Source organism: Musca vetustissima, unplaced genomic scaffold (genome assembly GCF_032173495.1).
Source record: "Musca vetustissima isolate MV318-11 ecotype Yass unplaced genomic scaffold, APGP_CSIRO_Mvet_v1 utg62833, whole genome shotgun sequence".
NCBI lineage: Eukaryota > Metazoa > Arthropoda > Insecta > Diptera > Muscidae > Musca > Musca vetustissima.
Genome location: NW_026889163.1, coordinates 66,935 through 79,348, shown reverse-complemented (window position 1 = coordinate 79,348; position 12,414 = coordinate 66,935). Strand labels below are relative to the sequence as shown.

The following is a 12,414-nucleotide window of genomic DNA, read 5'->3' as shown; positions in this document are numbered from 1 at the left end:
GGTAGGCAGAGCAGACAAGGTGCTGACAAATCTGAATTACAAAAAATGCGCCTACAAATGTTGGAGATGCAACGCAAAAAGATGGAAGATCGGGAAAGAAAATCCAGATTAAAAGTAACATAGACTTTAATTTATCCTCATAGCTTATGTTAAAAATAGGTAATAAGATCTTATTGTATTTAATAAATAAAAGTATTCCTTATGAATTAAAATTTGGGAACAAGTTGAGTTTAGGGGCTCATCTCCGATTTTTCTGAAATTTTTGTCACAGGTAGATCTCGTCTCCCTGATCACGAAAATATATGACTTTCATGGGGGAAGTCCATAATTCCCGAGATATGGACCTCTAAAGTTCCGAAATTCCTATGCTCATAACTTCGTTATTTATGAATCGGTGAAGGTAATATTGGTATGATTGTAAAGCGTACACATTATATTTCCACTTAAATTCGTTTTAATTAAAAATTTATAAAAAATAGCCGGCCTTCGGCCGGGGATTTAAGACTTTCTCCTATGGACAGGCGGAAAATTCGGCTAACGCATCAACAATATTTTTTAAACTATTTTTTTCTAAATAGCCGGCCTTCGGCCGGGGATTTAAGACTTTCTGCTATGGACAGGTGGAAAAATTGGCTACGCGATTAAAATTTCCTTTATTTCAAAGTTTTTCTTATATAGCCGGCCTTCGGCCGGGGATAAATATCCGTCAATATTACGATTGTCGGCCCATAAATGTCCAAGTTATGAGCATATGAATTACGGAACTTCAGAGGTCCATATCTCGGGAAATATGGGTTTCCCCATGAATGTCATATATTTTCGTGATCAGGGAGACGAGATCTACCTGTGGTAAAAATTTCAGAAAAATTGGAGATGAGCCCCTAAACTCAACTTAAGCCAAAATTTGTTATTTTATATGAACTAAGAAGTTTTCCAAGAAATATATACAAATTTGAAAATCATTAATATTATTTTTTGTGTTTTTAACACTAGTGATAATTTATGTTTCTTAAGAAAAAAATTTGTGGGCATGTCCATTATACTTGTTACTATATTAACTTGTAACTATATTAAAATTATATATTTTTACAAGGCTCTTTTTTTATCGAGCGTTCCTATGCCTCACTTTCACACCCCTGCCGAACGAGGGGGCGACCTCCCCTTTCGTAGGGATCGCGTATACACAATAATCCGCTTTATGATGGAATATGAAACCAGCTACAGAAATCTAATTCAACAGCCAGTTTGTTATTAAGTTGTATTATTAATTTAAAAATACAATTATATTAGATTTTATTAGTTCCATATTCATGCAAAAGTCTATATTTTTATCAATGCCGTCCTTTAGAACAAATATTTTAAGGTTTTCCTATAGTCGGCATATGAGTGCATAATATACACGTTTTCGATCATTTTGGCTTCAAATTGGAAAAATGATAAATAAGTGTATAGGAGTAGTTTTATAGAAGAAATGATATTTTTTAACCTCTGAAATGCGAGAATTGGATAACAGGTTCCCAAAGTCGGTGCTATGTTTACAATTGTAATATTTTAATAAATAAAATTATTTTAAATAACTTTTTCAATACAATGCTGATGGAAACGGCCGATAATAATAGTGTTACGAATATAACTATAGATTTAAGTTAATTTAGATGAATTCCGTTAATTTAAGAATTTGAATTGTAACGTAAATTTCTACTACGCAGTTTATTTGAATAACTTCACAACAACAACCACTGCATAGATTTTTCTACATCCTTCCATTTCCTCTTTCATTTTCTATTTTGTTATTGTCGTACAATTCTTGTTAAACGTCATTCCTCTTTCTTTGTTATTCCCTCGCCTGTATATGTGTTGTTGTTATTCCTCTTTCTTTGTTATTCCCTCGCCTGTATATGTGTTGTTGTTATTGTAAGTTTGTTTACTCAAGTTTGTTGTTGTTATTGTTCACTCAGTAAGTTTGTTGTTGTTATTGTTACTCAATGTGTTTGTTGCATTGGTAGATTGTTCGTGATCTAGGTGTTACCAGATCGTCTAGAAACTTCTGTAGCGACAGGCAGGGCTCATATAAATAGAGGGAATGGAAAGGCAGTGAGTCAGTTGTGAATCAGATCGCGAATTGAAACCGTCGTGTAAAGTAAAGTGCAAAGTAAAGTTGTGTGAATAAAATCATTGTAATAATCGTAATCAGAAAGAACCCGCGTTTTATTTGGTACGAATTGTATCGGGAAATAAAACAACGTCTACACGGGATTTAGTAAAATCTAAGAACGTAACAATTGGTGTCAGAAGTGGGATTACGATAATACTACGATGAAGTTTAAGGATCTACGAGTGGAAGACTTAAAGAAGGAGCTCAATAAGTTGGAATTGTCCTCTACTGGCAACAAGGCTGAACTACAAAAACGTCTGTTGGATGAGTTCGAGCGCCGTGGTATGAACATCGATACATATGAGTTTGACAGTAAGGATGAAGTGGATTTATCGGAAATGGGCGAATCCAACGGTGGGGAAGTCTCGTCAGTAGCTGCCAGGGGTGACGATTTCAGAGAAATGCTGGCCAAAATGTTTGAGGAAAATTTCAGAAGGAGCGAAGAGAATTCCAGAAAGTTAGAAGAAAACACGAGACGAATGTTCGAAGAGAATTCCAGAAAGTTAGAAGAAAACTCGAGACGAATGTTCGAAGAGAATTCCAGAAAGTTAGATGAACTCAAGGCAGAGAACTGTAGAATGAACGAGAAACTCGAGAACATTACAGAAGTTATTGGAAGGAGAGTGGAAACCGTGGAGGTCCAAATTAAAGATTTGGATAAGAAAGTGCAGTCGGTTGACGAGAAATTTCTGGCCCACGACCACAGGTTTACGAATCTGGAGAAGAAAATTTCGGAACTGGAAATTAAAGGTGGTCCGGTGCGAGCTCCTGATAACACACTAAAAATCAAACCTCCTGTATTCGACGGCTCTACGTCATTCAATGTTTTCAAGTTACAGTTCGAGACAGTGGCTTCTAGAAATTCGTGGAACGACAGCGACAAAGCGGTTGCACTACTTCTGGCATTGAAGGGCAGTGCTGCTGATGTTATACAGAGTATTCCTGTTGCTTCTAGAAACAACTATGAAGATGTTATTGCTGCACTGGAACGTAAGTACGGTGGCGAACATAAACAAAACATCTACCTTATGGAATTAAGGGGAAGAGTGCAGAGGGCAAACGAGACGTTGCAAGACTTTGCAGCTGAGGTGGAACGTTTGGTGCTAATGGCGTATCCAGGAGAGAATCACCCATTGGTGGACCGTATGAAAATCGAAACCTTTGTGAATGGCATACGTGACCCTGAGATTAAATGTGCAACATATGCGTCACCAAAAACGTCATTTGCCGAAACCGTGTCGTTTGCCCTTGCCCAGGAGACGGCAAGAATAATTGTTAAGCCCCAGACCCACAAGATTCGCCAACTGGAGACCAAAAGTTTCGAACCCAAATCTCTCGTTAACTCGATCGAGGACGCCATGAGGCGGGTAATAGAACAAACAAAGTTAGTAGGGATGACTAAGCCCAGGGTTAGATGCTACAACTGCGATAAAGCAGGTCATATTGCGCGCGAATGCAGAGCTAAGCGCAAACGATCCAGGTCATCGTCACCACCTCCAACGAAAGATGGTAGACGAATGGCTCAACAGTCCACCAATGAGTCACCGTTAAACTAAATCGAGCCAGTCCAGCGGGGCATGAACTGGCTCCCATCGACGATGGCCCCACAATCTCCATAGCAATAGTACAACAGAAAAGTCACAACCTAACAACAACTGGGTACATCAATGGTGACAAGCGAGTTCTGACGTTAGATACTGGCGCATCAAAGTCCATCATAAGATCAGATCTGGTAAAGGGAAACATAACGCAACTTAATGGAGTCAGACTGCGCACAGCAACGGGGGAGCCCGCGGCCGTACACGGCAAGATTACCCTGAGACTAACTATTGCCAATAAATCGGTGAATTACGATTTTATAGTTGCCGATATCGTAGACGAAGTGATAATAGGCGCAGATTTTATGATTGCCTTCGGTATCAATCTGGATATGAAAGAGCGTGTGATGACCTGGTCTAACGTCGAAATTCCGTTAAACGTGGGCTACGATGAAAGTACACCCATTAGACGTCTGACTACGGACCATCCAGAGATAATACCGCCCTGTGCCGAAGCAATAATATGGGTACCTATGGATGGAGATTGTGGAGCCGAGAAGTTGTGGGTGGTGGAACCAGCAGAAAACAGATACAGTAACATCCTAATAGCGAACGCCCTGGTGAAAAGCAACGAGGACGGATTGATTCCTGTTAGAGTTTTGAACCTCTCAAACAAGCAAGAGCAAATTTGCCAATTTTCCGATGTTGGACAATGCACACCAGCTGAAGCTGTGATTAATTTGGAAACTAGCACCGAAAAGCCAGCAGCCATGGAGAAGAAGCACCTCGACGGCTACATAAAAGAGTGGACACACCAATTATCACCTTCCGAGAGGGACAAGGCTAAGCAGCTATTATGGAAGTATGCCTCTACCTTTGCGTTGACAAAAGAGCACCAAGGAAGAACGTCAGTGGTGAAGCATGAAATCAATACAGCAGACGCGCGACCCATTAAACAGCCTCCAAGAAGTGTTCCCCTGGCCAAAAGAGACGAGGTCCAGAAGCTGATAAGTGAAATGGAAAAGAGTGGTGTAATAGAACCATCGTCAAGTCCATGGTGCTCCCCAGTGGTCTTGGTCAAGAAGAAAGACGGAAGCACCCGGTTTTGTGTGGACTACCGAAAGTTAAATGATGTCACCAAGAAAGACAGTTATCCGCTCCCAAGAATCGACGACACATTGGACACATTAGCCGGGACGTCATGGTTCTCCACCCTCGACCTGCAGAGTGGGTACTGGCAAGTAGAGATCGCCGAGAAAGATAAGGAGAAAACAGCGTTTGGCGTTAATGGGGGTCTCTGGCAGTTCAATGTCATGCCATTCGGACTCTGCAACGCCCCGGCTACATTTGAAAGGCTGATGGAGCGTGTGTTAAAAGGGCTGCAGTGGAAGTCATGCCTCATATACCTGGATGACATCATAGTCATGGGACGCAACTTCGACGAACACATCAAGAATTTAAAGGATGTTCTTCAGCAGCTTTCGTCTTCAGGCCTCAAGCTGAACCCAAAGAAGTGCAGTCTCTTCCAACGAGAGGTGAAGTTCCTGGGGCATCACGTGACGCCGGAGGGCATATCGACGGATAAGGAGAAAATTCAAGCCGTCAGAGATTGGCCGCAGCCCCGAAATCTCCATGAGCTGCGAAGCTTTCTGGGTCTCTGCACCTACTACCGTCGATTTGTCCCAAATTTTGCCAACATCGCCGCCTGTCTACACCGCTTAACGCAAAAAGGCCAGAGGTTCCAGTGGGGCAACGACCAAGAAGAGGCGTTCAGTAAACTCAAAGACATGCTATGCAGAGCCCCCATTTTGGCATACCCTATACCTGGCGGAAAGTTTGCTCTGGACACAGACGCAAGTGCGTGCGGCATTGGTGGCGTCCTTTCCCAGGAAATCGACGGACAGGAAAAAGTCATCGGGTACTACAGCCGGACATTGTCGAAGCCTGAGAGGAATTACTGTGTGACGAGGAGAGAGCTGCTTGCTGCCCTTGAGAGCGTTAAACACTTCCACAAATACCTATATGGCCAGCATTTCCTGCTGAGGACCGACCACGCTGCTCTCCAATGGTTGCTGCGGTTTAAGAATCCGGAAGGTCAACTAGCCCGTTGGATCGAGAGGCTCCAGAGTTATGATTTCAGAATCGAGCACAGAAAAGGCGGAAAACACGGTAATGCTGATGCCCTGTCTCGTCGGCCATGCAAGGTAGAATGCAGGCATTGCTCAAAGGCTGAGAATAAGGAGAATATCGTTGATGTCCGACTATTGCAGTTTGAGTCGGGTGAAGATTGGTCGACGGAACAACGAAGAGATCCCATTCTGGGCAAAGTAATTTCGGCCATTGAAACGGGCAAGCGACCTAGTCGTAAAGAAATTACCTCCGAAAGCCCTCTTTTAAAATCCTATTGGGCGCAGTGGGACAGTCTACTTATAAAAGATGGCTGCCTATATCGCAAATGGGAAAGTGAGGACGGTAAATCTCACCGGAACTTGATCGTCGTCCCAGACTCCAAAATAAGAGATGTCTTGTCGGAGTTTCACGATGGGCCAAGTGGAGGACATCTTGGCATAGCAAAGACCGCTGAAAAGGTAAAGCAGAGATTCTACTGGGTCGGCTGTCAAAAATCCATTGCCGACTGGATCGCCAATTGTGCGTGTGTTAAAAGGGCTGGAGCGTGTGTTAAAAGGGCTGCAGTGGAAGTCATGCCTCATATACCTGGATGACATCATAGTCATGGGACGCAACTTCGACGAACACATCAAGAATTTAAAGGATGTTCTTCAGCAGCTTTCGTCTTCAGGCCTCAAGCTGAACCCAAAGAAGTGCAGTCTCTTCCAACGAGAGGTGAAGTTCCTGGGGCATCACGTGACGCCGGAGGGCATATCGACGGATAAGGAGAAAATTCAAGCCGTCAGAGATTGGCCGCAGCCCCGAAATCTCCATGAGCTGCGAAGCTTTCTGGGTCTCTGCACCTACTACCGTCGATTTGTCCCAAATTTTGCCAACATCGCCGCCTGTCTACACCGCTTAACGCAAAAAGGCCAGAGGTTCCAGTGGGGCAACGACCAAGAAGAGGCGTTCAGTAAACTCAAAGACATGCTATGCAGAGCCCCCATTTTGGCATACCCTATACCTGGCGGAAAGTTTGCTCTGGACACAGACGCAAGTGCGTGCGGCATTGGTGGCGTCCTTTCCCAGGAAATCGACGGACAGGAAAAAGTCATCGGGTACTACAGCCGGACATTGTCGAAGCCTGAGAGGAATTACTGTGTGACGAGGAGAGAGCTGCTTGCTGCCCTTGAGAGCGTTAAACACTTCCACAAATACCTATATGGCCAGCATTTCCTGCTGAGGACCGACCACGCTGCTCTCCAATGGTTGCTGCGGTTTAAGAATCCGGAAGGTCAACTAGCCCGTTGGATCGAGAGGCTCCAGAGTTATGATTTCAGAATCGAGCACAGAAAAGGCGGAAAACACGGTAATGCTGATGCCCTGTCTCGTCGGCCATGCAAGGTAGAATGCAGGCATTGCTCAAAGGCTGAGAATAAGGAGAATATCGTTGATGTCCGACTATTGCAGTTTGAGTCGGGTGAAGATTGGTCGACGGAACAACGAAGAGATCCCATTCTGGGCAAAGTAATTTCGGCCATTGAAACGGGCAAGCGACCTAGTCGTAAAGAAATTACCTCCGAAAGCCCTCTTTTAAAATCCTATTGGGCGCAGTGGGACAGTCTACTTATAAAAGATGGCTGCCTATATCGCAAATGGGAAAGTGAGGACGGTAAATCTCACCGGAACTTGATCGTCGTCCCAGACTCCAAAATAAGAGATGTCTTGTCGGAGTTTCACGATGGGCCAAGTGGAGGACATCTTGGCATAGCAAAGACCGCTGAAAAGGTAAAGCAGAGATTCTACTGGGTCGGCTGTCAAAAATCCATTGCCGACTGGATCGCCAATTGTGAAAGGTGCATAACAGCTAAAGGTCCAACACGGAAGAGTCGAGGCTACATGCAGCAGTATAATTCAGGAGCCCCTTTTGAAAGAATCGCAATGGATGTAGCTGGACCGTTCCCCACAAGCGACTCTGGGAACCGGTATGTCTTAGTGGTCATGGATTACTTCAGTAAATGGCCGGAGGTTTATGCTATCCCAAATCAAGAAGCCAGGACAATTGTGGATGTGTTCAGCAAAAATTGGATTTGTCGCTATGGTGTTCCATCTGAGGTTCATTCCGATCAAGGTAGGAATTTTGAATCAGCGATCTTCAAGGAAATGTGTGACTCCTACGGAATTAAGAAAACCAGAACGACGCCCCTACATCCACAATCAGATGGCATGGTGGAAAGATTCAATCGCACCCTTGAAGAACATCTACGGAAAGTGGTGGACAGTGGCCAACGAGACTGGGATGAGCATATTCCAAAGTTTTTACTGGCTTATAGATCGGCCATTCATGATTCCACATCCCGGACTCCAGCCAAAGTTCTGTTCGGAAATGAATTAAAGCTACCTGGCGATTTGATATTCGGTGCTACCCCAAACCACGATGTGAACCAAGAAGAAGACAGGCAGAACTCTTTTAGTAAAGTCCACGATGCTGTTCGCCATCGAATAAAATTGGTTAGCAACCGCATGAAGGCAAGGTACGATCGAGCGGCAAATACCGATGGGTTCCAAGAAGGGCAACTGGTACTATTGTTCAACCCACAACGAAAGAAAGGACTTTGCCCCAAATTGCAGACGCACTGGGAAGGACCCTACAAGATTGTCACGAAAATAAATGACGTCGTTTATCGCATCCAGAGGAGTGACAGTCCCAGATCGAAGATGAAAGTTGTACATTTGGAGCGGCTGGCCCCCTACGGAACGGGAACTGTGCCTATTCGGGACGAACAGGCTTAAGCGGGGGGCAATGTTACGAATATAACTATAGATTTAAGTTAATTTAGATGAATTCCGTTAATTTAAGAATTTGAATTGTAACGTAAATTTCTACTACGCAGTTTATTTGAATAACTTCACAACAACAACCACTGCATAGATTTTTCTACATCCTTCCATTTCCTCTTTCATTTTCTATTTTGTTATTGTCGTACAATTCTTGTTAAACGTCATTCCTCTTTCTTTGTTATTCCCTCGCCTGTATATGTGTTGTTGTTATTCCTCTTTCTTTGTTATTCCCTCGCCTGTATATGTGTTGTTGTTATTGTAAGTTTGTTTACTCAAGTTTGTTGTTGTTATTGTTCACTCAGTAAGTTTGTTGTTGTTATTGTTACTCAATGTGTTTGTTGCATTGGTAGATTGTTCGTGATCTAGGTGTTACCAGATCGTCTAGAAACTTCTGTAGCGACAGGCAGGGCTCATATAAATAGAGGGAATGGAAAGGCAGTGAGTCAGTTGTGAATCAGATCGCGAATTGAAACCGTCGTGTAAAGTAAAGTGCAAAGTAAAGTTGTGTGAATAAAATCATTGTAATAATCGTAATCAGAAAGAACCCGCGTTTTATTTGGTACGAATTGTATCGGGAAATAAAACAACGTCTACACGGGATTTAGTAAAATCTAAGAACGTAACAATAGTTTATTAATTTAAATAACAGAAAAATCGATTAAATATATAATTTTTGTTTAACAAAAATGCGACATGCCGACTGTTGGAACATGACATGCCGACAATTGGAAAAAAATGCAGACTATTGACAAAAATGCAGTATTTTATCTAATTATCGATTTACTCAACTTTAATACAAATTAATTCAATAAATTTTTATTGCATCGTGGAGTAAACAAAATTTGGAAACTGACGAAAATTTTATGGAATATCGAGTTTTTTCACAATATGGTCTTACAAATATTATTATAATAATTATTCCCATTAAACAGTAAGATTTTTCTCTGAGTGCTGTAATGTTGAATATTAATTACAACTGATTTTGAAAACATTTTAATTTTGTTTATATCAAAAACAAAAACCTTAGCTAATAATTCAAAATCCAGTTAGGGTTTTTCTTCTCCCAACAGATTTTGGCGGACCGAATTGGTTAAAGATTTTCAAGTAGAAAAATTAAAATAAAATGCTGTTAACGATATTTCGATTTAACTATAATGACTGACAATATAGAAATCGTTATAACGAGATTCTACTCTGTATATATCCTAGATTGCTATTAAATAATTTCATTTTTGAAAAGTTCCCAGTTAATAACGCTGAAAATTGACTCTGCAAATGTTTATACTTATGAAAATACTACGAACGTATTGTAAGGAAGATGTAAGATTTCGGGAAAATATGTAGTTTCAGGAAGATGATCTGCAAAAGATTACTACTAAAATTTGTCCTTAGTTAAAATACGCATGAAGTATCTAAGATTTGGTTAACATGAAAACATTGCGTTAACCCGGTAGAGAATTTCAGGCGCCTTCCCTATATAATTTGTATTGATCTGTTCCAGAAGCTACAATAATATTCTATTAATCGAATTGTTTTCGATTTTTTATTATAATTTTAAAGATTTGTACAACCTTTTTATTTTGCATAGAAACAACGAACTCTATTCCATTAAGATTTTTTATTGAATAAATGTGAGAATAAAATGTATTTTTTATTTATCAAAGATACACGTTTTTGTTTGTTATTACAAAGCTAAATGTATGCATTAATGCAGTGGTTATTTTATAAATTTCCATAAACATCAAATGAAATAAACATAATTAAATGTTTAAGTTTTGATTACTTTTACTTTTTTTGATTACTTCCCTATTAATAGAGGGACTTGTTTGTATCAATCATTATATGGCAAATACATTGAGTATATATATATTTGTTATTATAATTAAAATTTTAGTGAGTTGATATATATCATAAAATGTTCAATATCTTTGGTAATATGTTACGCTTGAGCCATTTATTGCTCTGGTTTAACCTTTTCCTCGGAATTTGATTTATTTTTCAAAAATAGGTCATGTGGCCCAGTCTGCTGTATGGGTATAACTCGTTCCTTGACACCATCCTTTGTCTTGGGCAATGTTACACTTAATACTCCATCCGTAGTTAATTTCGATATAATAGCATCTTGGTCACAATTCTTGGGAAGCTCATAGCGTCGCACAAAGTGACGTGAGATATAACCGGAGTCATCAGATTCGCGCTCTTCATGCTTGGCTTCAATAATTAAATGATTATTGACAACTTTGACATTTAACTCATCCGGACGAAAGAGTCCTACATCCAGATATACAGAAAATTCGTCATCCTTATGATTGAGACCACCCACAACAGGTGATAGATCCTCCTTTCCTTTGGAAATATCCAAATGGCGAAAATGTGGAGCCAAACGGGATATTAAACCCATTGTGTGCATATCCAATGGGTGATGCTGGCGAGCATGATGCCTGCGATAAACACTGTTTGGAAACATGTCAGGATTGTAGAAAGGATGAGAGTCTAAATTCAGCAGAAATGGTAAAGCAGCCATTTTATTTTCACTTTATAGAGACCTTGTTGACTTTCACTTAAATATTTGGAATCCTTTGAATATGCACTGCAACTGTATGCTATTCTCAGAAATAGGTATGGGTGTTCTATTTAAATATGTGCGTTTTTATGCCACTTGTTAAAAACTGGACTTGTTTTGTGCCTAGACGAGTATAGACTGAATGCTATTATTGTGTGCTGGATACCAGCTTTAAATTGAAAGCTCTTCAGCTTCCACAAAAATTGGACTTTTGTCTGTATATATCTCTAAATATGTGTTTATTGATTGCAGATGTTGTATCCTCAAATTGCTCTTTGTGCTTATGTTGAAAGAGAATTTTCATTCGCTTTGGTATAAGAGACTGTTGCAACTTTTACATCAGATGTTTGAACTGAAGTGACCTATCACTAATAGTATTGATCAAAAGTGTTCGCAAATTGGAACATACAAAAAAATTTATTTGAATATTTTTCCATATTTCTAGGTCTTATTAAATGATAATAAATTCCGATTACGAACAGAAAGGCCATGAAATAAGTTGAAGGTATATGTATATTCAGTCACGTACTTGTTCTTAAGTCGGGGTCAACATATCGATTGACTCTACTTGGGTTTGTGCTTTCGATTTATTCCAGTTTTTAGTTCATATCAAAACCATTGTAAATTATAATCATAGACTTACTCTTTATCGTTTATCGTGCATCGTTAAAGGGTTTCACAGTTTTGAATCGCTATATTTCATTGCTAGCAACTGCTGTATTTATTGCAGTTTGTATTGTTGTCTACTTTTGTGGAATAGTGTATCAAGAAAATGCCATAATGTATCCTCAAAGTGCAGGAACGTAAAAATCAATCAACAAAAATCAAAGAGTATACTTTCATTATCAAACGTTGCAGATATGTCTGTATATGACTATAATATATTTCCGAAAATTTTGAACATTGTTCGAGAAAAAACTTTCAACTTTCATTATTTACCAGAAAACCCTTGGAATGAATGTACCGACATTTACATTCATCTTATGTATAGACTCATGGTATTAAAAGCACCTTCAGGTTTAGTTATTGTCCTAGTGGACATACACATAGCCCATATCAATGATCCCAAACGCCACCACATACAACCAAGGCTAAAAAATGTCATGATTCTCTTGACGAAGTTTGGAAACAACCTTCCGAATGCATGTTGGATATGATAAAAATTGCATGTAGTTTCCGATTTTAAGTATTTATTATGTAACAACATC

At 40.2% G+C, this 12,414-nt stretch overlaps 2 protein-coding genes across 2 annotated transcripts; one reads left to right on the top strand and one right to left on the bottom strand.

Annotated features, from left to right (window-relative positions):
* Positions 1 to 2,368: 2,368 nt before the first annotated feature.
* Positions 2,369 to 9,751, top strand: LOC133336875 (uncharacterized). Its single transcript, XM_061545149.1, has 3 exons — positions 2,369 to 2,612; positions 2,733 to 3,154; positions 9,714 to 9,751. The coding sequence occupies exons 1-3, from the start codon at positions 2,440 to 2,442 to the stop codon at positions 9,749 to 9,751; spliced, it is 633 nt and encodes a 210-aa protein (XP_061401133.1). The 5' UTR covers positions 2,369 to 2,439.
* A 779-nt stretch (positions 9,752 to 10,530) lies between these two features.
* LOC133336865 (heat shock protein 67B3) lies at positions 10,531 to 11,167 on the bottom strand. Its single transcript, XM_061545139.1, has one exon. The coding sequence runs from the start codon at positions 11,165 to 11,167 to the stop codon at positions 10,598 to 10,600; it is 570 nt and encodes a 189-aa protein (XP_061401123.1). The 3' UTR covers positions 10,531 to 10,597.
* Positions 11,168 to 12,414: the final 1,247 nt, after the last annotated feature.

Excerpts from the sequence above, each read along its gene's own strand:
- LOC133336875 (XM_061545149.1), top strand. The coding sequence starts at position 2,440 with ATGAACATCGATACATATGAGTTTGACAGTAAGGATGAAGTGGATTTA. Across the intron at positions 2,613-2,732 it reads AGCGAAGAGAATTCCAGAAA|AATGAACGAGAAACTCGAGA; the intron begins GTTAGAAGAAAA and ends AGAGAACTGTAG. Across the intron at positions 3,155-9,713 it reads TGCACTGGAACGTAAGTACG|ATTTTGGCGGACCGAATTGG; the intron begins GTGGCGAACATA and ends TTCTCCCAACAG.
- LOC133336865 (XM_061545139.1), bottom strand. The coding sequence starts at position 11,167 with ATGGCTGCTTTACCATTTCTGCTGAATTTAGACTCTCATCCTTTCTAC.